This window comes from Phyllobates terribilis, unplaced genomic scaffold (genome assembly GCF_046119375.1).
Source record: "Phyllobates terribilis strain yellow unplaced genomic scaffold, ASM4611937v1 Scaffold_2__4_contigs__length_985480577, whole genome shotgun sequence".
Lineage (NCBI taxonomy): Eukaryota > Metazoa > Chordata > Amphibia > Anura > Dendrobatidae > Phyllobates > Phyllobates terribilis.
In genome coordinates, this window is record NW_027362762.1 from 331,627,231 (window position 1) to 331,651,416 (window position 24,186).

Consider the following 24,186-nt stretch of genomic DNA (forward strand, 5'->3'; position numbering starts at 1 on the left):
CTGATGCTGGCCTGGCAGGTGGTGCAAATGGCCTTTTTGGGGTTATCGGCAGAGTCATTAAAAAACAATCAGACTCGGGAAGACCTAACAGTTGTACTGGCAACTTCCTTCGTGTTGGTGTTACGGGGAATGGTTGCCCGCCTTCTGTCTGCGGCCACCACACTGCTTCTTCCTGCCTGTTGGGGTGCTCTGCCTCCATCCCCCTGTGTGCTGCTGTCCTCGCTCTGCATGTCCTCCTGCCAGGTTGGGTCAGTTACTATATCATCCACCACCTCGTCTTCCACTTCCGCACCCTGGTCCTCCTCCTGACTTTCTGGCAATTGTGTCTCATCATTGTCCACCTCTTGTGACACTTTCCCACCGTCGCCTTTGTGTGACCGTGGCTGCTCAAATATTTGGGCATCGCTACATGCGATCTCCTCTTGCCCTGCTTCAAGTGGACCAGGCGAGAGGCCCGAATCTATAAATGGAAAAGTGAACAGCTCTTCAGAGTGTCCAAGTGTGGGATCAGTTGTCTCTGGGTTCTCGGCCTGGTGGGAGGAAGGACGATCAGGGTGAGGAATATGTGTTCCAGACTCACGGCTACTGAGACTTGACTGTGTGGAAGACAGGGTGGTGGTGGTGCTGGCTAAGTGACTGGAAGCATTATCCGCTATCCAACCAACAACCTTTTGACACTGCTCTGGGTTCAGTAGTGGTGTGCTGCGGTCCCCTAGAAATTGGAACAGGAAGGTCAGGCGAGAAGATGTGGGTGTTTGTTGTGGCACAATTTCAGCTTACCCACGGCCTTGTCCTCGGCCTCTGCATGCACCATTACCATCACGTTCAGATCCCCGTCCCTTGCCGCGTGCCTTGCCCATTTTAAATGGAGGACAATTTCTTCCACGCTCACTACAAATGACTGAGTTTGGAGCGAATTTATATGTGATCCGTGTGACGGAGAAAACATAGTTTCAAATAGCTTGCCTGTAGGTAAGTAGTTTGAACAGCAAACTGGTGTGAATTGCTTCACTGACACCAAATAAAATTTTTAATGGAGGCCAGAAATGGCAGTATTTTCTGACAATGTATATGTGATCCGTTTGACGGAGAAAACATTTTTAAATAGCTGGATTTCTAGCACTGTAATATGGAAAGGACCTGGCTGTAGTCTGCAGTGGCAACAAGCAAATGGCGCAGAAAAATGGTGTTCTCTGGATTGCTTTTTAAGCAAATAATGAGGATTAAGATCCAAAGAAACGTATTCCTGACCCCTGAGACCTGGGCCTTTGTATAGAAATATCTAACAGCAGCAGTAGGCAGAATTGTAATGGAGCCTTTTGTGCTATATGCACTGCAGTCTGCTATATACCCTGCCTGATATCTCTGCAGATGGATTAGTTAGTCTTCCAAAGGACTAATGTATGTTTTTTCTCCCTACACTACCTAATACACAAGCAAATCTCTCCCTGACGCAGCAGCACCTCTCCCTACACTGTCTGATTCCGGAGTGACTGACGAGCATGGCGACGCCATGTCTGATATAGACCCGCTGACGCTATGTGGCCAGCCAATCACTAATGCCACAACCACCATGGCTAACATGCAGGGAGGAGACCTGAGCTCCCGCCGAGTCTCTCGAGCAGTGAGATGCTCGGGCGAGCACCGAGCAGTAGCGAGCATGCTCGCTCATCACTACTACTCAGGTCTCTTTATTAGGTAATATTTGTTACCATATTTTCAGATAGCCATTAAAAAGGTATCGACCACTGAGGACTCAATTCTGTAATTTTTTTTTATACTCTGCACTTTACGTTAGATAGTGCCTGTCTGGTTACACTGCAAGGTTCCACTGTTACATGTTGTTATGAGGGTCTTCCGGCCACTGCTCTGCTCCTGTGCTGTCCCACTCTGGATTAGGCCCTTCCTTAGTTGGTGAGCAATGTGCTGATACCTCCAAGATATAGCTGATTGCTGAACTTTATTGTATTGGTATCTGTGTCTTATGATCACTTGATCACCTCTTTGCTCCTTTACTACTGCCTGTTGAGATCTTTGGGTCCTGTTCAGGGCTAAGCCATTAAATAAGGCTCGCTACTCCACATAGTGTATATTTGATGTGATGTATTAATTTTAAATTATCTTTCTACTAATAAAGTTTTTTATGAAATTAAACTCATGTGTTCTCTAGTTGCTATATTGTTTTGAGTAGGCATGTGTGGGGGCAGGGGATGAGTTCTCAACCAGACCCCTAAGCGGCACTCTACATAATGTTGGCCGCAGTTTGTTCAATAATAAATAACAAGAACAATAATCTTAGACAATAGAAGTCACCAACTGGTATAGGAGGAGAGAGGATCCTGCCCATGAGGGCTCACAATCTACAAGGGATGGGTTACGATACAGTGTGTGGGGGCAGAGGCGGTCATGCAGTGGTATGGTGGTTACTGTAGGTTGTAGGTTTGTCGGAACAGGTAGGTCTTCAGATTCCTTTTGAATGTTTCCACAGTAAATGAGAGTCTGATATGTTGGGGTAGAGTTCTAGAGTAGGGGGGGATGCACTGGAGAAATCTTGTTTGGGATTGTGGGAAGAGGAGAAGAGAGGGGAGTAGAGAAGGAGATCTTGTGAGGATCAGAGGTTGCATATAAGCAAGTACCAGGAGACTAGGTCACAGATTTATGGAGGATTTGGATGGCTTTGTATGACATGGTTGGGTTTTGAACTGGAGTCTCTGGGTAATGGGAAGCCAGTGAAGGAGTTGACAGTGGGGGGAGGCCATGGAATAGCGTGGGGACAGGTGCATTAGTCAGGCAGCAGAGTTTAGGATAGATTGGAGGGGTGCGAGAGTGTTAGAAGGGAGGCCACAGAGCAGGAGGTTGCAGTAGTCGATGCGGGAGATGAGGGCATGTACTAGGGTTTTTACAGATTCTTGACTAAGGAATGTACAGATCTGGAAAATATTTTTGAGTTGGAGTCGGCAGGAAGTGGAAAGGGCTTGGATATGTGGTTTTAAGGAGAGATCAGAGTCCAGGGTTACCCTGAGGCAGCGAGCTTGCAAAGCTGGGGAGAGTGAGCAGCCATTTACTTTAATTGATAGGTCCGTTGGGAGGGTTGAGTGGGATGGGGGAAAGATGATGAATTCTGTTTTGTCCATATTAAGTTTTAGAAATCCAGCAGAGAGGAAGGACAAAATAGCGGACAGACATTATGAGATTCTGGTTAGTAAGGAGTGGATATCGGGTTCAGAGATGTAGATCTGTGTGTCATCAGCATAGAGGTGATATTGAAAGCCGTGCGACTATGAGCTGTTCCATGTCGAAGATGTAAATGGAGAAAAGCAGGGGCTCTAGGCCTGAACCTTGTGGGACACAGACTGATAGGGGGTGAGGTGATGAGGTGGTGTGTGAGTGGAAGGAGCTGAATGTCCGGTCTGTTAGGTATGAGGAGATCCAGGATAGGGCTGAGTCTGTGATGCCGAGGGATAAGAGAAATCTGTAGTAATAGGGAACGGTCCACTGTATCAAAAGCTTGAGGACAGGTCAAAGAGGAGGAGGACAGAGTAGTGTCACTTGGATTTGGTAGTTAGTAGGTCATTGGTGACTTTATTCAGGACAGTTTCAGTGGAGTGATGCGGTTGGAAGTGGTCGAAGAGGGAGCAGGAAGAGAGGTGGGAGGACAGTTCAAGATGGACGTGTTGTTCCAGTAGTTTTGAGGCATAGGGGAGAAGTGATATGGGACGATAGCTAGATACAGATGATGAGTAAAGGGAGAGCTTTTTGAAGATGGGTGTGAGCGAGGTATGTTTAAAGCTTGAGGGGAAGACACCAGTTGTTAGTGATAGGTTGAAGAGATGAGTTAGAGGTGGGATGAAGACTGTGGTGAGGTTTGGCATGAGGTGGGACAGGATCAGATAGAGTGCACAGGTGGTGAGATGTGATCTTGAGAGTAGAGTGGAAAGTTGATCTTCTGTAATGGTGGAGAAGCTAGTTTTGGAGGAGGAGGGCTGACTAGTTATGAGCAGGTACTGTGGTGGTTGTAGGCCAAAGCTTTCTTTGATGTTATCAATCTTAAGCTTGAAGAATGAGGCAAAATCTTCAGCTGATATGAGTGGAGAGGGAAGATTTGCTAGGGGGCAGAGGAGAGAATTGAAAGTGTTGAATACCTGTTTAGGGTTGTGTGGTGCCCCTGAGGATTTGGTCACCACAGAGGTACTGCACCTCACCCAGAGGTGTGGAGTCTCCTTCTCTCAGGTAAGGAGGGAATGCTGCCCGGAACCTCAAACACCTGCATCCAACACTACACTGCTCCAGGCCGGCTGGAAGGGCAAGATGCAATGTGTTTTCCTGCTGAGCCCTGTCCCTGGCTGGAGTGGGGGGAACCCAGAGGTAGGGGGAACCAGTAGTGGGTGAGGGTGGAGGAAGTAGTTTAAGGGAGCACTTTGGTAGGAGTATAAAATAGGGAAGCCATTTTAGGGTGGCAGATCAGTCAGTGGAGTGAGTGAAGAACCGTCAGGGAGCAGAGTCTCAGTAGGAGCTCTGCTCCACAAGTAGGGGCCTAGTGATAAAGGCCCAGGAGAGGAGCAGAGGAGTAGGCTCCGCTCTAAGAAGGGATCCTAGGGGGTACGGCAAGTGCAGAAGGCACCCGTACGCCCCGCATCTGTCAGAAGACAGAGGGATCGTAGGCCACAAGAAGGGGACTGGCCCCTGGCCCAGTCATGTACTTCATGTCCCAGCTGGAAAAAAAAGAGGCTTCTGACTTATATAGTCAGTTGCCGAAGCCGCATTCTAATCCCCATGAGGGTGAAGCAGGTCCGGCAACTCCAACGCACAGGAGGGACTTCAGAGCACCCAAGCGGGATTGAGAGAGTGGGCAGCGCAGGGCAGGAAGGAGAAAGACCCAGCGTGAAGTCGGTCTAGCTAGGAACACAAGAAAGTGGGGTTCTGTCCGGTTCTCCCAATCTGCCTGAGGAAGTGCTGAATCCCTGCCTGGTGAACGCAGCGTGACCTGGGAGGCTAGCACCCGTACCGTGCACCAGTGGAACTGTCATAAAAACTGAGTAAAGACTCGGATGACTGCACCGCATTGCCTCCATCCATTCTTTATCTGCGCCATGTTTCCCTCACTGCACTACAACGCCCAGCGCAACCACCATCTTCCTACAATGCCCTGGAGCTAGCTCTACCTGTGGAGAGCCACACCATCCCTGCTGCCGTAACACCAGCTCCAGAGGACTGCTCCGCAGCGGCGGCACCCGCTTAGCTGCATTCCACACGTGGCGTCACGAACAATCCCAAAAACCCCATATAAAAATTTTTTCCCCCTTTTGCACTGACCGCCCTGGGTCACGGACCGGGCCAGCAACCGTAATACTCCCCTACCGGCATGAGCAGGGGCCCGGCTGCCTAGTACCCCACGGCCCTGGGGGCGCATCAGTAGTGAGATAGGGAGGTTGGGAGAGATGAGAAGTATGTTTGCTTTGGTACAGTGAGTGTGGACTTGAAAGTAGTGAGGGATTGTTTGAATGCGATGAAGTGCTTGTTGGAGTGAGACCTTTTCCATCTCCACTGAGCAACCCTGGAAGCCCGTCTCAGTTTTTTAGTCAGGTTGGTGTGCCAGGGTTGCCTGTTGATTTTGCAAGCTTTGGTATGTGTGAGAGGGGTGACCAATTTGAGAGCTGCAGCTATTGTGGTGATATATAAAGCGGCAGCAGCATCTGCATCGTGTAAGGAACTTATGTCTGTAAAAGGAAGGAGGGATTCAGCGTGAGTGTAGATCAAGACGTTTAAGATTTCTGCGAGGGTGTGTAGGTTTGTGGAGTGGGAATTGTGCACCTGGAGAGGAGAGGGAAGAGAATGTAAATAGGTTGTGGTCAGAAAGAGGGAGAGGTGAGTTAGAGAGCTTAGATAGGGAACAGAGGGGGGTGAAGATTAGGTCCAGTGTGTGGCAATCTTTGTGAGTAGCTACGGAAGACCATTGAGCGAGGCCAAAGGAGGAAGTGAGAGATAGAAGCTTAGAGACAGCTGAGAGGGAAGTATGAATGAGGACGTTGAAAACACCCATGATAATAGTAGGGATGTCAGCGGAGAGGAAATGAAGTAGCCAAGTGGTTAAGTGGTCAAAGAGGGTGGTGGTGGGCCCTGGGGGGGGGGGGGCAGTAAATTACAGCCGGTTGGAGGGGGGAGTAGATGCGCACATAGTGCACCTCAAAAGGAGGAAGGGTAACGGAGGGTGGCAGTGGAATTGGGGTGAGAGACAGGAGAGAACCAACTCCACTGCCATGCTTGCTGCTGGGGCGGGGGTTGTGAAGAAGATTGAATCCACCATAATAAAGTGCAGCTGGAGAGGCCATGTCAGAGGGGGTGAGCCAGGTTTCAGTGATGTAGAGGAAGGAGAGTTTGTTAGTAATGAAAAGATCATGGATGTAGGAAAGTTTGCTGCAGATATGCCTAAGTAGTGGAACCTTGAAAGCACAGGAGCTTCACATAATTTTATAACGATGAGCTGTGAAAATGAAAAAATAATTTACACCAAAAATGTTGCTTCAGCCCCAAATTTTTCATTTTCACAAGGTTAACAGGAGAAATGAACCATACAATTTGTTGTGCAATTTCTCCTGAGTACACCGATACCACATATGTGGTGGAAAACTACCATTTGGGTGCATGGCAGGGCTCGGGAGGGAAGGAGCGCCAATTTAATTCTGGAAAGCAGTTGTGGCTGGAACAGATAGCGAATGCTATGTCTCATTTCACGAGCCTATGACAAGTCAAAACGCAGAAATCCCCACAAGTGACCCCATTTGGGAAACTACACCTCTTGAGGAATTTATCTAGCAGCATAGAGAACATTTTTAACCCTCTAGCAATGCAAATAATTGTATAACATTGGGCAAAATCAATGAACAATTACAATTTTTTCCACTAAAATATTACTTTGGCCTCAAGTTTTTAATTTTCAAAAAGGGATAATAGGAGAAATTGCATAGCATATTTTGTGGTCCATTTTCTACTTAGTACGCCAATACCTCATATGTTGTCAAAAACGACTTTTGAGATACAGTGGAAAGCTCAGAAGGGAAGGAGAGCTATTCTGTAGGGCACATTTTATGGGTATGGTTTGAGGGGGCCATGTCACATTAGAAGAGCCCCTGAGGTGCCAGAGAAGTAGAACTCACCGTAAGTGACCTAATTTTACAAACTACACCTGTCAGTGAATTCATCTGCCTCATTTTAGAAAATCTTCCACTGTGGTTCTGTCTGAATCACGTATTGCAGAGATTTACACAGGAAATCCCGGTGTAAGCGCTCAGCGTAGAGTGCAGGAAAAATGCAAGTCCATCCTTACTGAGATATTTGGAAGACAGAATGAACAAATCAACAGCAGGTCAACAATTGGCTTATTTTTTACACCGTTTGTGTGGTATAAATGATTAGAGGACTATATTCATTGGGTCGGTGCGATTACAGCCATACAAGATTTATATAGGTTTTTTATATGTTTGGCTGCTATAACAGTAAAAAACGCATTATTTATTGGATGCTCTTTACCTGGGAGTAGCCACTATACAAAAAGCGATGCCACATTTTTTGGCCGCATTCTTTTTTATATACAGATGTTACCAAAGCAGATAACAGTTGAGAATTGTGTGACACCCGTACGGCACTGATTTTGATGGCTAATCCTATAGACAGGTAATCAATATGTTAATCCCACACTGCCACATTAAGTAAATTAACATGCTACAGAAATGTTGTGAATTTATTCAGACTTTTTCCTTTAGCAAATTTACGGTGCAAATTTTCTCAGAGCATTTTGGATGGGATTTCATGAAATCTCAGCCACATGCTTCAAATTTGTAATACCCTTTCAATTTTTCAGATGGGAAGCATATCCAGCCTGTGTGAACAAGCCCCGGTCCAACTATCCATTTTGTTGAGGTCGTTCCAGGGACTGCCACCCAGTTGCTGACTGAACCAAAGGGTCAGCCATGACATCACCCTTTTGCTTGGTGTTATCAGCTGTACATAGTCGTGTTACCTGCCATTGTAATCCCGCCTCTGATAAGTAAACTGCTGAAAACTCTTCCTGACCAGTTTAAAATATTCCCATTGGCCAATGTGAAAATTTAAAGATTACCTTTTTTTAAATAAAGATTGTAATATGAAAGAAACATTGCATTTAAAAAAAAAAAAAAAAAGATACATATAACCCAAAAACCTAATTAAACAATAGGTCATTTTCTTAAGACATTCCCATTAAGCTATTTTCTCACAAGATTGTTTTGGTCAGTATTTTGTATCAATAGGTGTGAATAAGGCTGGAAACGGTCCAAGACGAGCAAGAGTTATAAATCTTTCCAATATATTTCACTCATGTCTTTTACTCCTGATTTTGGCTGAAAACTGACTGAAATATGCAAGTGTAAAAATTGTCCTCACTGTTATTTGAAGTGTGGAGGGGCATACTGTATAGTTACTGGTGTTACAGTCTTTCAAAAGCAGGAAATGAATAACATTGAGATTTATTTGTATTTTTATATAATTATAGGTAATTAAAATGTATGCTTTTTAAAGCCCCGAGTACAAAATCACAAAGAAAGTAATGAGCTCATAGCAAGATGTCTTAAATTAATGGAATTTTTAAACATGACTCATGTAGGCTTTTAAAGCCTTTTCAGAAGCAAAGGTAAAGTGGCACTTTATGAAATAAACTATGTTCAAACTTTTTAAATAGACATAGGGCCACTTAGGAATCATTCTGTGCTATGTTGATCTCAGTTTGAAATAAGACAAGGAAGATATCAGTCAGTTTTGTGTGTAGATCGCATTGTTCTCTCAGAAATATTTAGAGATTGTCACTATAAAAAATCTCAGGTCAATCTGTAATAAGGATGTTATTATTCTTTGTTTTAAAAAGTGTTCTTAATTAAACAGTGCTATACTTAAGGAAAAAGTGGAAGCAAGGTTTAAAGGGCATAAGACATACATAACAATACATAAGTGTATAACATAAAGGAAGAAAACATGACTACATGAGTGACCGATAGAAATTATGAGAGAGAAAACCCTGCATGGCGGGTTTACAACCTACAAGGTCAGTAAGAAGAAGATAGTGTGTGGTACCTGCTCATAGCAGTATTGTAGGGTTCTTGTAGGTTGTAGTCTTGTTTACAGAGTTGAGTTTTCAGGTGATTTTTGATTATATGAAATGTAAGAGTTAAAGGTTCATTTGGTGAGATAAATTCTCTAAACTGTAGGTCAGACTGGAGGAATTGATAATGGGGAGCTGTACAAGCTAGAAGGCACATTGAACAGCAGGGACCAGAAAAGCAAGATATGCTGTGTGGGACAAGGATCAGTGGAGCTGGAAATTCTAGATGGTATGATGATTTAGAGTGTGTGTGTGGACAGTAGCATGAACAGCAGAGATGAATCGCCTGTATGGCTTATATGTGCCTAATATGCATACAGAACCCAGGAAAAATAGAGCTTAGTCAGCAGTCAGGCAACTTGAAGTAGAGTAAAATATGCAAAAAACACAAGAAACAACAGAAATGTGTTGGCATAAAAGCACCTTGGATTAGCAGAACTAAGTGTGCAGACAGCATCCAGTAACAGCAGAGCCAAGTTGTAAGTCAGAGACCTTCAATTAGCAGAGCTGGAAATTCAGGCAGCACTTGGGAACATTAGAGCCAAGTCGGCTGCAGGTACCAGGTTGTAAATATAATGGACGTGGATACAGCACTTGGAATCAGCAAAGCCAGATTTATAAACCGGCACATTGGGATAGCAGAGCTGAGTGTATGGACAACACATGAGAACAGTAGAGTCGAAAAGACAGCAGGTAACTGGTTGTCACAGAACTGGATGTGCAGACAGAAAATGGAAACAGCAAAGCCAGACTAGAAGATAGGCATTTGGTAGCACAGGTTGTTTGTCCAATGGCACACATTGAACAAGTTGTAGCAAAACAAAGTACAGCTAGAGCTGGGTTGATACTGTTGATACAGTGGTAGCATAAGGAACTTACCTGGAAGTATCATGTGGTCCTTACTCAAGCCTCAGTTGGCAAGCAGTCTGCTTGAGTGTCCCTAAAAGGCCTAACAAAATGACAAACATTCACACTGAGTTACCATTGTAACCCTACACACAAGAGTAAAGAGAGCTGGCCACCGGATACAGGAGATGTGCAGACAGTCTACGGATGCAGGACAGGTAAATAACAGTTGGGGAGAGTCTGCTGAGTTTGGTAGCAAGTTCTCCTGCTGTTAGAGCTTACATAATGTACAACTTGCCACCAAGGAAATCAGCCACCAGAGACTGGCCAAAAGTACACATAGTTACATTCCAGGAGAGAAGCTAGCTCCAAAGATCCTAGTGAGCTCTCTAAAGCACATTTATTTCTATACAGCAATAAGATGCTCACCTCCTTCACCCTCCCTCTCAGCTCCTGATTGAGCTGCTCTTATCGGTCCTGCATTTTACTTATTTAAGAATAGCCCAGTGAATATACTACAAAACAAAATCTTTGCACTTATGGGTATTTTAAAAAGAGAATTAATTTCGAAAAGGGGCATGCCAAAACTTGGTAAAGGAATCTGAAAATCCTAAAGGGTAAAGGAGAATGTTTGCAGCCAAATTGGAGATTGTAGTATCACTGCTTAGCTGTCCTGGGCAAGTGACATCAGAGGTACATTCCCGGTTACCATGTTAACTCGACGTCCTTGGGGGCAGAGGTAGCTGGCTACCGGGGATGGAGGATGCAGAGCTCCATGCAGGAGCCAGGACAGGTAAATAACATTTTGTTTTTAAATGTATAGCAGCCATTACTCTTTCACATGTGCACAAACAGTCTTTCACTGGCCAAAATATGTGTAAAGAAAAAAAATATTATAAATTACTTAACGGGGCAGTATCTCCTAGTTTGGAAGTTTAACAAACCTTGGCACACCATATGACACACACATCAGAATGTATCCTATCTAATCACATTTCAATTGTATCATAAAATACAGAAATAAGTGGTAGCCAGAGGGAAGGTTAACAGAGGAAAATTTGTATGGTATTAATATTACAAAGTTTATTAATTTTTGATTTAGGAATTCAATGGTCCTAAAACCAAATTCTAATACATTAACAGAATGTTTCAATTCATACCACACGTATTAGATAAGTTGTTCACATATGTTATACAGTGGGGAAAAAAGTATTTGATACACTGCCAATTTTACAAGTTTTCCCACCTACAAAGAATGGACAGGTCTGTAATTTTTATTGTAGGCACACTTCAACTGTGAGAGACAGAATCTAACCCCCCCCCAAAAAAAAACAGAAAATCACATTGTATGATTTTTACATTTTTAATAGTGATGAGTGAACACTAAAATGCTCAGGTACTCGTTGCTCGAGTCGAGCAAATTGGAATGCTCGAGTGCTCGACCCGAGCAATGAGCCCAAAGTCTATGGGAAACTCAAGCAATTTTCTGGAGACCCCCTCCCGAAGGTCTGCAGGGGGCCTAAAAATTGCCCAAATTGATGGGAACAGTGCTCAATTGACATGGAACTGCATGGGGAAGACTCCAGGAAGCATCTCTGACTCCCAGGTCACTGCTGTGAACAATGTTGTCAGAGTATTACGCCACTTTTATGGGCTCACAGTAAAACAAAAATGAAAACTAAATGGATTTTCCTGTGAAAAAATGTTAAGGAACATCCTTTCCAGGGTAATGACTTGAATATAAGGCAAATAAATAACCAAAAAACAAAAATGATCCTCCACACCTTGGGCTATGTTCACACATAGCGTTTGATACATTTTTGTACTTTTTTATTGCTTTCAATGGTGAAAAATACATTTACTAGTAAATGTAATTTTAACATTTTAGTACCTTATCTTCCCATGTGGTGTGTGAGACATGGTCAGACACATCCTGTTTTATTTATGGTGGAGGGACCTAATTTTTATAGGGCCATCAGGCAGTGCTTACTATTCTTAAAGGGCCAGCAGTCGGCCCTCACTATTGTTAGAGGGCCATCATCCGGCTATGCTTTGTTGTTTCCATTATTAAACAGTGGGTCTACTATACTGTTATTGCATATGCAGTGACTGCAAGGGCTGCTAAAAGTTTGGACGCACCCCAATTTTCCTTTGAAGAGACATAGTGGAGGGCCTCAGTAAAAAAAAAACTGTTCCCATTATAAAGGAAAGGGTCTCCTATATTGGTAATGCTCGTGCAGTGACTGCAAGGGCTGTCTAAATTTGTGAAATACCCCAATACCAATTTGAAGGCACGTAGAAGTGGGCCTCAATAACGACATGTTCCAATTGGAAAGGAGCGGTTATGCTATACAGTTATTGCATATGCAGTGACTGCAATGGCTGCCTAAATGTAGGAAAAACACCAAGACCAATTTAAAGACACATAGATGGGCCTCAGTAACGACATGTTCCCATTAGAATGGAGCGGGTCTCCCATACTGTTCTATGCGGCCAGCCAATCACTAATGCCACAACGAACATGGCTACGGCATTACAGTGCACAGCATGCAATCCCTGCATGTTCATTGGGTCTCTAAAGAGTGCCAAACATTCAGGGCGGGGACCATAGCTCCCGCATGAACATCCCGGAAATACTCATCGAGCAGTGAGATGCTCGGGCGAGTACCGAGCACGCTTGCTCATCACTAATAATTTGCATTTTATTGCATGAAATAAGTATTTGATACAATAGAAAAACATAGCTTAATATTTGGTACAGAAACCTCTCTTTGCAAATTACAGAGAGCAGAAGTTTCCTGTAATTCTTGACCAAGTTTGCACACACTGCAGCTGGGATTTTGACCCACTTCTCCATACAGATCTTCTCCAGATCTTCCAGGTTTCAGGGCTGTCACTTGGCAACATTGAGTTTCAGCTCCCTCCAAAGAATTTCTATTGGGTTTAGGTCTGGAGACTGGCTAGGCCACTCTAGGACCTTAAAATGCTTCTTCCGGAGCCACTCCTTATTAACCATGGCTGTGTGATTTAGGTCATTGTAATGCCGGAAGACCCAACTATGACCCATCTTCAATGCTCTTACTAAGGGAAGGAGGTTGTTGGCCAAAATATTGTGATACATGAGCCCATCCATCCTCCCTTCAATATGATGCAGTTATCCTGTCCCCTTTGCAGTAAAGCACCCCTATGATATTTCCTCCACCATGCTTCACGGTTTGGACGGTGTTCTTGGGGTTGCACTCATCCTTCTTCCTCCAAACACAGCGAGTGGAGTCGATACCAAAAAGTCCTATTTTGGTCTCATTTCACCACATGACCTTCTCGCTTGCCTTCTCTGGATCATCCAGATGGTTATTAGGGAACTTCAAACGGGCCTTGACATGTGCTTTTGTGAGCAGGGGGACCTTTTTTATAAAGGTAACGAGTTCAAACAGGTGCAATTAATACAGGTAATGTGTGCAGAGTAGGAGAGCTTCTTAGAAAAAAACTAACATGTCTGTGAGAGCAAGAATTCTTGCTGGGTGGTAGGTGATCAAATACTTATTATTTCATGTAATAAAATGCAATTTAATTATTTCAAATCATACAATAGTATTTCCGGTCTTTATTTTTAGATTCTCTCTCTCACAGTTGAAGTGTACTTACGATAAAATTACTGACCTCTCCATTCTTTGTAGGTAGGAAAACTTGCAAATTCGGCAGTGTATGAAATAATTTTCCCCCCACTGTATACCAATTGTAAAGTAATGTGAACAACTTGTCTAATGTGTGGTATGAATTGAAACATTCTGTTAATGTATTAGAATTTGGTTTTAGCACAATTCCTAAATCAAAAATGAATATACTTTGTAATATTAATACCATGCAAATTTTCCCTCTGTTAACCTTCCCTCTGGCTACCACTTATTTCTGTATTTTATGATACAGTTGAAATGTGATTAGATAGGATACATTGTGATGTGTGTGTCATATGGTGTGCCAAGGTTTGCTAATGTTTTATGTTTGGAACAGATTAAAACATATAAGTACATTGTGTATTTGTTTCTTAAGGGATTCCATTGTATTGCAAGCCATAATCGGTTCTGCTTTTCAATCAAGTTCAAAATACAAAAATACGTTTTGCTGATGCCTACTGGTAAAATACTGTATATGCCAAAGGGACATTGCGGAGATTTCTTGACATATACCCCAAACCTAGGGGAAAAAAAAAAGAGCTGTGAAAATAGCATTAACTGATATTTTTTGCTTTCTTTTAGCTTCCTCTCTGTGCCACTTATCTGTTGGCACCAACATCTGAAAGGCAAATTCTCTAATCCCGCTTTCCAACTACAAGAAAATGTAAGTGTATTTGCTTTCTGCTGCTTTGCTAATTACTGCAGAGACTCTGGAAATGCTGCTGATATCTTCTGTAGTGTAAAATAAAAATGTAATGGATTGAAACTTTACTATCTGAACACAAGCAAATTGCTTCATTTACTAAATTTCCAACTAATCTTATGACAGCCAGGACTGATAAATGGAATGTGGCTATAAGATAAAAGGTTTCTAATTTTTTTTTAAAGAGTTGAAATGTGATGATAATTCCTTTTATTACTGCAATCTCAAGGAAAGGAAGGAATTGGAGGCATTGTTGATTGCATAAACTACAAATAATTTGGTTGTAATAGTGCTCCTCAGAAGCTCCTTGGTAATCAAAACATAGGAGGAGATAATTATGTACCGGCTTACGTGAATGTATTCAATTTAGTATTAATGGTAGGAAGTTTTACGCAGCAGCTCAGAAAAGATTCGCGTACAGTACATATCTTATTAAAATTTCATGAGTGTATATATCAAAGCAAATGTAGGATATAAGTATTTCCAGATGTATCAGTGAGAAAGGCTTTCTTAAATTATATGTTTTTCATCATTTGATGCAAAGTTTTCATTAGCAATACTGTAAGCCATTCCACTATGATCATCGATATAATTATACAGCTTTTCAGTGTTTGGCTACAGGAATTAATCTATTTTAGTGGATATTTTCCTAAAAGCATAGACATTAACTGTATTCAAGATTGTGACTTCCCTTTAAAATGTATACAAATTTAAGAATAAATGAATTTAAGTGACAGTTTGTAGCAAGTACAGATGGGAGAAGTTGCTCTTGGAGGATGTTTTGATACCCTTCTTTATGGTAGTGTTCTTAGGCAAAAATATGAGTGACCCCACTCCCTTGCATGAAAAGCAACCCTACACATGAATGGTCTCAGGATGCTTTACTGCTGGCTTGACACAAGACTCATGGTAGGGTTCACATGTTCTTCTCCAGAGAATCACTCTTCCAAATGTCCCAAACAGTCTGATGGAGGCTTAATCATAGCAAATAACTTCACCCCAGTCCCCTCCAGTCTAATCTCTGTACTTCCTGGAAACTTATATTCTCTGATGAAGCCCCCATCAGATGGTTTGTGACATCTGGAAGAATGAGCTACCATGAGTTCTGTCATGCCAACAGTAAAGCATCCTGAGACCATTCATGTGTGTGTTTGCATATAATCCTAGGTAGTGGGCTCACTCATAATTTTTCCTTAGAACACTACCATGAATAAAGAATGGTATCTAAACATCCTCCAAGAACGACGTCTTCTAATGATCCAGGAGCAATTTAATGATGAACATTGGTTTTTTTAACATGTTGTAGCACAATGTCAGAATGCAAGTGATAACCAGGTTGTTCCATGAAAAAAAAAAAAAAAAAGCATTAACATTTCAGGTCTTTCGCCAGGAAACTCCATGATTTCAATCAAATTGAGAACATATGTTCAATCCTTAAAGGAACAGAATTACTGTTCACACCAAGTACAGGCATTCAGTGCTTTCCGGCAGGGCAAATCATTTAAGTACAACTTCCCATCTGCTTGGTTTCCCTCAATCTCCACCCCCTCTTTGATTGACAGCTCTAGCTTCATAGAGTCAGAGAAGTGTGTAAACAGATGGAAGCCAAGCAGGAGGGAAGGAGTAGTTAAATGATTCGTACCACCATGAAGCATCGAGCGCCTGTACTTAAAATATAAATCAGAAAATTGTGACAAGCATTTGTATTCAGCCACCTGCAGTTTGATACCCCTAAATAAAATCATCAGTGGTCAATTGCCTCCAGAAGTCACAATTGATTAATTGAGTCCACCTGTGTGTAATTTATTCTCAGTATAACTACAGCTGCTCTGTGAAGGCCTCAGAGGTTTGTCTGAGAACATTAGGGATCAAACAGCATCATTAAAACCAAGAAACACTCAATAGGTCAGGGTGAAAGTTGGGGAGAAGAGTAAAGCAAGGTTACGTTATAAAAAAAGATTGCCCAAGCTCTGAACATCTCACAGAGCACTGTTCAATCCATCATCCAAAAATGGTATGGCACAACTGAAAACCTGTAAAAACATGGCCATCCTCCTAAACTGACATACAGTATCAAGAAAGGAAGAGCTTTAATTGTAGAAGCATCCAAGAGGTCCATGGTCACTCTGGAATAGCTGCTGAGATCCACAGCTCAGTTGGTAGGATCTGTCCACAGGACAACTATTTGTCATATACTCCACAAATCTGACCTTTATGGAAGAGTAGAAAGAAAAAAGTCATTTTTGAAAGCAAGCCATAAGAAGCCCTTTTTGAGTTTACGAAAAGTGATATAGGGGACACAGATAGCATGTGAAAAAAGGTGCTCTAGTCAGATGAGACTATAGACATTTTTGAGCTCAATACAAAAATCTATATTTGGTGTAAATACAGGGCAATCCTGGAGGAAAACCTGTTAGAGGCTGCAAAACACTTGAAACTGGGGTGTAGGTTCACCTTCCAGCTGGACAACAACTCTAAGCATACTGCCAGAGCTACAACGGAATAGTTTAGATCAAAGCATATTCATGTGCTTAAAGGGAACCTGTCACATCCTATTTACCCTGTACACTACCCCCATTGCTTTCTTAGTGATGCAATGTGCATCACTATCAAACTTTTTTCATTAAAATCGGTGGTAGTATAATGATTTTATAGCCTTTTATGTACTTGTATCCTACCTGCTCATTTTCAGTCATAGGGATGTGATTCTGCTATTCAGTCAGGGGCGGGTGTTACATTAAGTCACTGCTGGCACCGCCCACGTATTTGAATATTGCTCCCGGCAAGCGCTGATATTATTGAGGCGCTTGCGCATTTCTACATGTCCAGCCGCTGTTCCCGCACCTGCATAGTGTGGCTGTGTGGTTACCAGCTTCACTGCGTATGTGCTATGTCCCCGCACGTGCGCAGTGAAGCTGGTAACCACACAGCCTCACTGCGCAGGCGTGGGACCAGCGGCTGGACATGTAGAAATGGGGGCAGTGTAGATAGTAGCTAGGACATGACAGGTTCCCTTCAAATGGCCCAGTCAAAGTCTAGACCTAAATCCCATTGAGAATCTGTGGCAAGACTTGAAAATTGCTGTTCATAGATGCTCTCCATCCAATCTCATGGAGCTAGAGCTAGTTTGCAGAGAAGAATGTGCAAAAAATGTCAGCCTCTAGATGTGCAAAGCTGATACAGATGTATCCCAAAAGACTTGCAGCAGTAATGCAGCAAAAGGTAGTCCTACAAAGTATTGTCTCATTTTCAGATTTATATTTTTAAAATATTTAGAAAACTTTGTATCATTTCCTTTACGCTTCACAAATACTTACTATTTTTTGTTAGCACCTGTATATCACAAAATCCCAATAAAATACATTTAAGTTTGTGGGTGAAACGTGAAAAAGTGTGGAAAAGTTCAAAGGCTATGAATACTTTTTCAAGGTACTGTATACATTGTAGAGGTTAAATGGGTTCCCAAGGCATACAATATTGATGACTTATTCCTATGATGCATCAATATTAGATTGGTGGAGGTCCAACATACGGCACACCCAGTGATCAGCTCCAGCAGCAGCTGGATGTAAATGTTGAATGGAGCTGAAAACCATAGCTCTTTTAGGCGTGTTTCAACTGTGGCAGATCAGCTCCTATTAAAGAGAAACTGACCATCCCAAGAATAAACAGTTTTCATACATACGGTAATAAAAGTATTTGTGAAAATTTAGCATTTGCACTGTTTTGCAAGTACATCTTCTAAATTCCTGTCCATTACTCAGCTTACTGCATATAGTTTCATTTCCTTAATAGCACTAATAAGTAATTTGCACAGAATTAAAAATGGTCATTTCTAAGTACCATGGCATAGTAGGTCAAATACGTTATGAACTTAGAAGCATGAAATTAATCATTTTGAGTTTTATTTGACCATTAAGGCCATTAAATCAATTTCAGCGAAAACACAAACACAATCATCCATGGTTAATTGGAATTTCATGGATATGGGTTAAATCCTCTGTGCCAGACTCCTTAATTATAGCTAGTATATGCTTATTTCTTAATATTCTGCCATCTAAGATATGTTGTAATGCTGTACATTCTGTACAAAAAAGATAAAGCGTTTGTCTAAGAAAGTCGGGGATGTATTAAAATAAAATAGTTTCTACTTATCTGGGTAAACACCATGCTCCGGATGTCTGGTGGTCCCATCGTTCTTTGTCAGCTACCTTGACCCGACTATCCTTGGGTCAACAATGCTGCCAATCACTGCCCTCAGTGGGCATGAGCAAACTGGAATAATTTCACCAATGAGGCCGGTGATTGACTGGAGCAACCAATTTCAATAGATTGATATAAAAAAGACCATTACATCTTCATAGTAACATACTATAAACAGTAGCATGATCCTACAATACTTATCCCTTTAATTTGACCCCTATTTTTACTAGCTTACCTTCAGGCTCATACTACGGAAGAATTGTTTGAGGTATAACATGGAGATGTACAGGTCTTCATGGGAGTAGTTGACGCACAACAGTTGAACATTTTTGAACAATGGCTTTTGGAAAAACGCTTCATGGAGATATAGGTAAGAATGGCTGTGTTAAGAGAACACAGCCTAGGAATGAATGATAAATTGATATAAGGACAGTTATTCTATGTTATGATAAAAAAGGAATATCTGACATGCTTAATTATTTTCTATTACATCTTTTTTTGCATTTTATAACCACAGTGTTCAATATATGATGAAAGTTCACTAGGACTGAAACATCATTGTTTTGGATTGTTAGAAAATAAAGACAACTCAACAACATAGTGCATAGGAGTGCCTTGTTCCCTTTTTCTATGAAGATGCATTATGAGTCATAAAAGACAGAAATTAGCTATTAAAGTAAGGAATGCGTTTTTCAAAGAAGAATTTTTCACAAACTATTGTATTTAATGTTTAGTAGGTAACATCAATGAATGGAATATGTGAGTCATAAGACAAGCTGAGTGACTTCTTTAAAGGTAATTGAAAATATCCGGGACTTCAAAAGCTGTAAACAGACATTTTCCATGGACATCATTGCCCAGTGTAGCTGAGATTTCAGAGTACAGTCATGGCCAAAAGTTTTGAGAATGACACCAAAATTATATTTTCACATGATCTGCTGGCCTCTGGTTTTTATTAGTGTTTGTCTGATGTTTATATCGCATACAGAAATATAATTGCAATCATATTATGAGTACCAATAGGTTATATTGACAGTTAGAAAGAGTTAATGCAGCAAGTCAATATTTGCAGTATTGCCCCTTCTTCTTCAAGACCTCTGTAATTCTCCCTGGCATGCTCTCAATCAACTTTTGGACCAAATCCTGACTGATAGCAGTCCATTCTTGCATAATCAATGCTTGCATTTTGCCAGAATTTGTTGGTTTTTGTTTGTCCACCCTTCTCTTGATGATTGACCACAAGTTCTCAATGGGATTAAGATCTGGGGAGTTTCCAGGCCATGGACCCAAAATCTCTATGTTTTGTTCCATGAGCCATTTAGTTATCGCCTTTGCTTTATGGCAAGGTGCTCCATCATGCTGGAAAAGGCATTGTTGGGCGCCAAACTGCTCTTGGACGGTTGGGAGAAGTTGCTCTTGGAGGACATTCTGGTACCATTCTTTATTCATGGCTGTGTTTTTAGGCAAGACTGTGAGTGAGCCGATTCCCTTGGCTGAGAAGCAACCCCACACATGAATGGTTTCAGGATGCTTTACAGTTGGCATGAGACAAGACTGGTGGTAGCGCTCACCTCTTCTTCTCCGAATAAGCTGTTTTCCAGATGTCTCAAACAATCGAAAAGGGGATTCATCAGAGAAAATGACTTTGCCCCAGTCCTCAGCAGTCCACTCCCTGTACCTTTTGCAGAATATCAGTCGGTCCCTGATGTTTTTTCTGGAGAGAAGTGGCTTCTTTGCTGCCCTCCTTGAAACCAGCCCTTGCTCAAAGAGTCTCCGTCTCACAGTGTGTGCAGAAGCACTCACACCAGCCTGCTGCCATTCCTGAGCAAGCTCGGCACTGCTGGTAGTCCGATCCCACAGCTGAAACAGTTTTAAGATACGGTCCTGGCGCTTGCTGGTCTTTCTTGGGCGCCCTGGAGCCTTTTTGACAACAATGGAAGCTCTCTCCATGAAGTTCTTGATGATGGGATAGATTGTTGACTGAGGTGCAATCTTTGTAGCTGCGATACTCTTCCCTGTTAGGCCATTTTTGTGCAGTGCAATGATGGCTGCCCGTGTTTCTTTAGAGATAACCATGGTTAACTGAAGAGAAACAATGATACCAAGAACCAGCCTCCTTTTAAAGTGTCCAGTGATGTCATTCTTACTTAATCATGACTGATTGATCGCCAGCCCTGTCCTCATCAACACCCACACATGTGTTAATGGATCAATCACTAAAACGATGTTAGCTGCTCCTTTTAAGGCAGGACTGCAATGATGTTGAAATGTGTTTTTGGGGTTAAAGTTCATTTTCTGGGCAAATATTGACTTTGCAAGTACAGTAATTGCTGTTAAGCTGATCACTCTTTGACTTCAAGAGTATATGCAAATTGCCATTACAAAAAATGAAGCAGTAAACTTTGGAAAAATTACTATTTGTCTCAGTCTCAATACTTTTGGCCATGACTGTATACGGCGAAGCATTGTAAGGTGAAAGCTGCCTAATAAGGATGTTTCAGATGAATGACACTTTAAAGAAGCCCACCTATGAAAGTTTTTATTTTTAAATACATTTGTGCATATGTATATGTAGTGTAATGCAGCGGCTTGCGGCATTACTGTAATGGTCCAGGGTGTGTTTGGCCGACCATGTACCTCCCCCAGGTGACTGGTCACAGTAGCCTTGGAGGGCCTGAGGCTTGGAAGGCAAGAGTCCTGGAAGGCAGAGGCTGGATGTAAGTGAGAAAACATACCAGTAGCCTTTGAAGGAACGAGGGCTGAAGACCCCCATCTGGGAAGCCGTAAAGCTACAGTGGTGGCAGAACAAGTCTGAAGCAGCAAAAACCCGGGAAAGGTAAGGCTATGTGCCCACGTAACGTTTTTGTAGCGTTTTTGCGGCATATTTACGGCTGCGAAATCGCTTGTAAAACAGTCTGCCATGCAAAGCAATGTGAATGCGGATGTGCTGTGCACATGATGCGCTAATTTGCGCGCTGAATTCGCATTGGTTTGCAAAACGCAGCATGACCATTTCTACCGTGATTACGCTGCAGCGTAATCGCGGTGTGTGTGGTACCTGGGATGAAGAGGAGACTACAACTCCTCTTCATCCCGGCTACCACGAGGTGAAAAAAAGTTAATAAACAAAACCTGTATATTCATCTCTCCGGCGGCCCCCGGTCTGCTCCCGGCCGTGTCTTCTCTTCAGCATCCCGCAGTGTACTATCAGGACCTGCGGTGAAGTCATTTAGTCACCTGATGGTCACGCGACAGCTGACGTCAGCGGTCAGGTGATGGTCGCGTGACCATCAGCTGACTGACGTCACCGCAGGTCCTGACAGTACACTGCAGGATGCTTGAGAGAAGACGCGGCCGGGAGCAGACCGGGGGCCGCCCGAGAGGTGAACATACAGGTTTTCTTTATTTTTAACGTTTGAATTCTTTTTTTTTTTTACTATAGATGCTGCATTTAAAGCATCCAAGTTGTTCACACATTATAAATTCATGCCGGTTGCATGGATTTATATTGTGTGATCAACTTGTCAAGCACTTTTCCAAGTGATGCTCAAAATTGCTTGGAAAAGTGCTTGAAAAAACACATGCAAAAACGCATGTAAAAACGCTTCTCTCTGGCAGAAAAAACGCATGTAAATCTGCATGCGTTTTTTCTGCCAGAGAGGCACAAACGCTCTGCATCAAATTTGCTACGTGGGCACATAGCCTCAAACACTGCGTTATATGGACATTGATATAAGTGACTTTGCTGGAGGCTGTAACTGGAGCCAAGTGAGCCTGTCTGCCACTTGAAAGGCTCCTGGACATTACATGTAATATGTCTGCGAGCCACTGAGTTGGACTCGGTTATAGCACTTATGATGTATATCTGCTGGTTTGTGAAATACTGAAAAACGTGGATGGTGTGCTTTAATTGACCCGGTGCAGCGAGTGTCCCCCAGCATGATGACTAGCGCTGCCTTACATGTGGTTGGAGAATGCAGGCAACTGCAGCCCGGTTGCTGCGGGCAACTGTAGCCCGGTTGCTAGGGGCAACTGCACAGGATGATGAGTGTGGATACAAGCATCTTGCTGTGGCTTGGCGGGGTCACGAAGATTAAAGCATCTTGCTGTAACTCGGCGGGGTTACGAAAATTGTCCTCGCACTCAAACCTGGTTTACTGTGGCTCAGCGGGGCCACGAAAATTTTTCCGGGGAAAGCGGTGAAATGTCTAGTGTGAATAGTATACTGCGATGGCTGTGAACGGAGCAGCAAAAGAAAATAAAGCTATTGAGCGATTAAAGTGCCGTTTAAAACCGCAGCAGGTATTTGAGAAACGTCTACAGGACATGGTGCAGGAACGGCAGGAGCTGTGGGCACCATATAGAATGGCGGTAGTGAATCATTCTGTGAACTCTCCAGGGCACCAGTATTGTCCCAGAATGCCCGGGGAGGTGGTAAGAGATGTTGTGAACCGAGTCCTAAGAATATTGTTGATTTTTTTTTTGTAAAATTCCCCCTACAGGTGTGGGTGTCCAAAAGGGGCGGAGTCTCAAAAGGGGGTGGATTTTCACAAGAGCGTGGAGTATAGAAAACCAAAATTTGTTATTGGTTGTGGGATGGTACCGCCTAAAAATGACGATTTGACCGATAACGGGGTAGCTCCAGTAGAAGGGGTTGACGTCAAAGTGGGAGGTGACCTGTTAGTCCACAAAACCATGGGGAGTGACAGACCCCGTAGCTGACGGTGACACTATGAAAGTAGAAAAAGAGGTCAGTCAGGAGGGGCTAGACGAGGGGAGAGAGTCCCCCTCTCGTCGTCGGCGCATGGGCCACAAAAAGGTTGCTCCTGTAGTCTTTGCTGCAAGTGAAAATAAAGAAAATGTAGTACTGTGTGCCTTTGTTTCAAGTGTGGATCCTCCTTTAGAGGCAGAAGAGGAGGTGACATTGCCAGTAGCAACCTCCGGTACAGTACTAAGACAGAAGGATCAGGATCTGACAGCCCTCAAAGAGGAGGTGGCCAGTCATGACCAAGAGCGGGAGCCTATCAGGCAGGAGTGTCAGAGTGACGTGCAGCAACTATGGGAAAACCTGGAGAATGTCCTCAGACCAGCGGAGCCTGGAGTCTGAACGGCAGAAAATATACCAGGTTGTGAGGAACTTACAGCGAGACCTGGAGGGAAGCAACGAGGAAATTAACCAATGGAAGGAAATGGTCCGGGAAATTAAGGAGGATCGCCGCAAAACCAAGGAGGAGGTTTTGAAGTTGAAGCTTGAGAAGGAGGCGCTAAAGGATGAAGTTTCTGGGCATGAACAAAATCTAGAACGACTGCACGAACAGTTCAACCGGGAGCTATGTGAATCCAAGAAGGAATATGGTGAACGCAGTGGAGAACTGCAACAAATTGAGAGACTATGAGGATCTCCTCAGGGTTAAAGAAAAACTAGAGGATGATAAGGCGGATGCAGAACACATGCGCCAAGTGGTTGAGACCACTCTGAAGGACACCCGTGATGAAAATGGTGATCTCTGCAGAAAGACCCTAGGTCTGGAAGCTCATGTGAAGGAGCTGCAGACATTCTGTGATAATCTCCAGAGGGCAGAGACGTGCCTTAAGGAAAGAATCAGCAAGATGGAAGCTGAGCGGAAAAA

At 42.9% G+C, this 24,186-nt stretch overlaps 1 protein-coding gene across 5 annotated transcripts in view; it reads left to right on the top strand.

The window, feature by feature from the left end:
* The window catches only part of OCA2 (OCA2 melanosomal transmembrane protein), a 677,082-nt gene that overhangs the window by 14,754 nt on the left and 638,142 nt on the right, over window positions 1-24,186 (top strand). For 4 of the 5 annotated variants that reach the window (XM_073664529.1, XM_073664531.1, XM_073664532.1 and 1 more), the window contains exon 2: window positions 14,233-14,314. Coding sequence is in view for 1 of the 5 variants with exons in the window: in XM_073664532.1 (XP_073520633.1) it covers window positions 14,313-14,314 (2 nt within the window). In the remaining 4 variants the exon portion in view is untranslated. Of the gene's footprint in view, window positions 1-14,232; window positions 14,315-18,786; window positions 18,927-24,186 lie in introns of all 5 variants that reach the window. The other variant, XM_073664530.1, reaches the window with a different exon arrangement.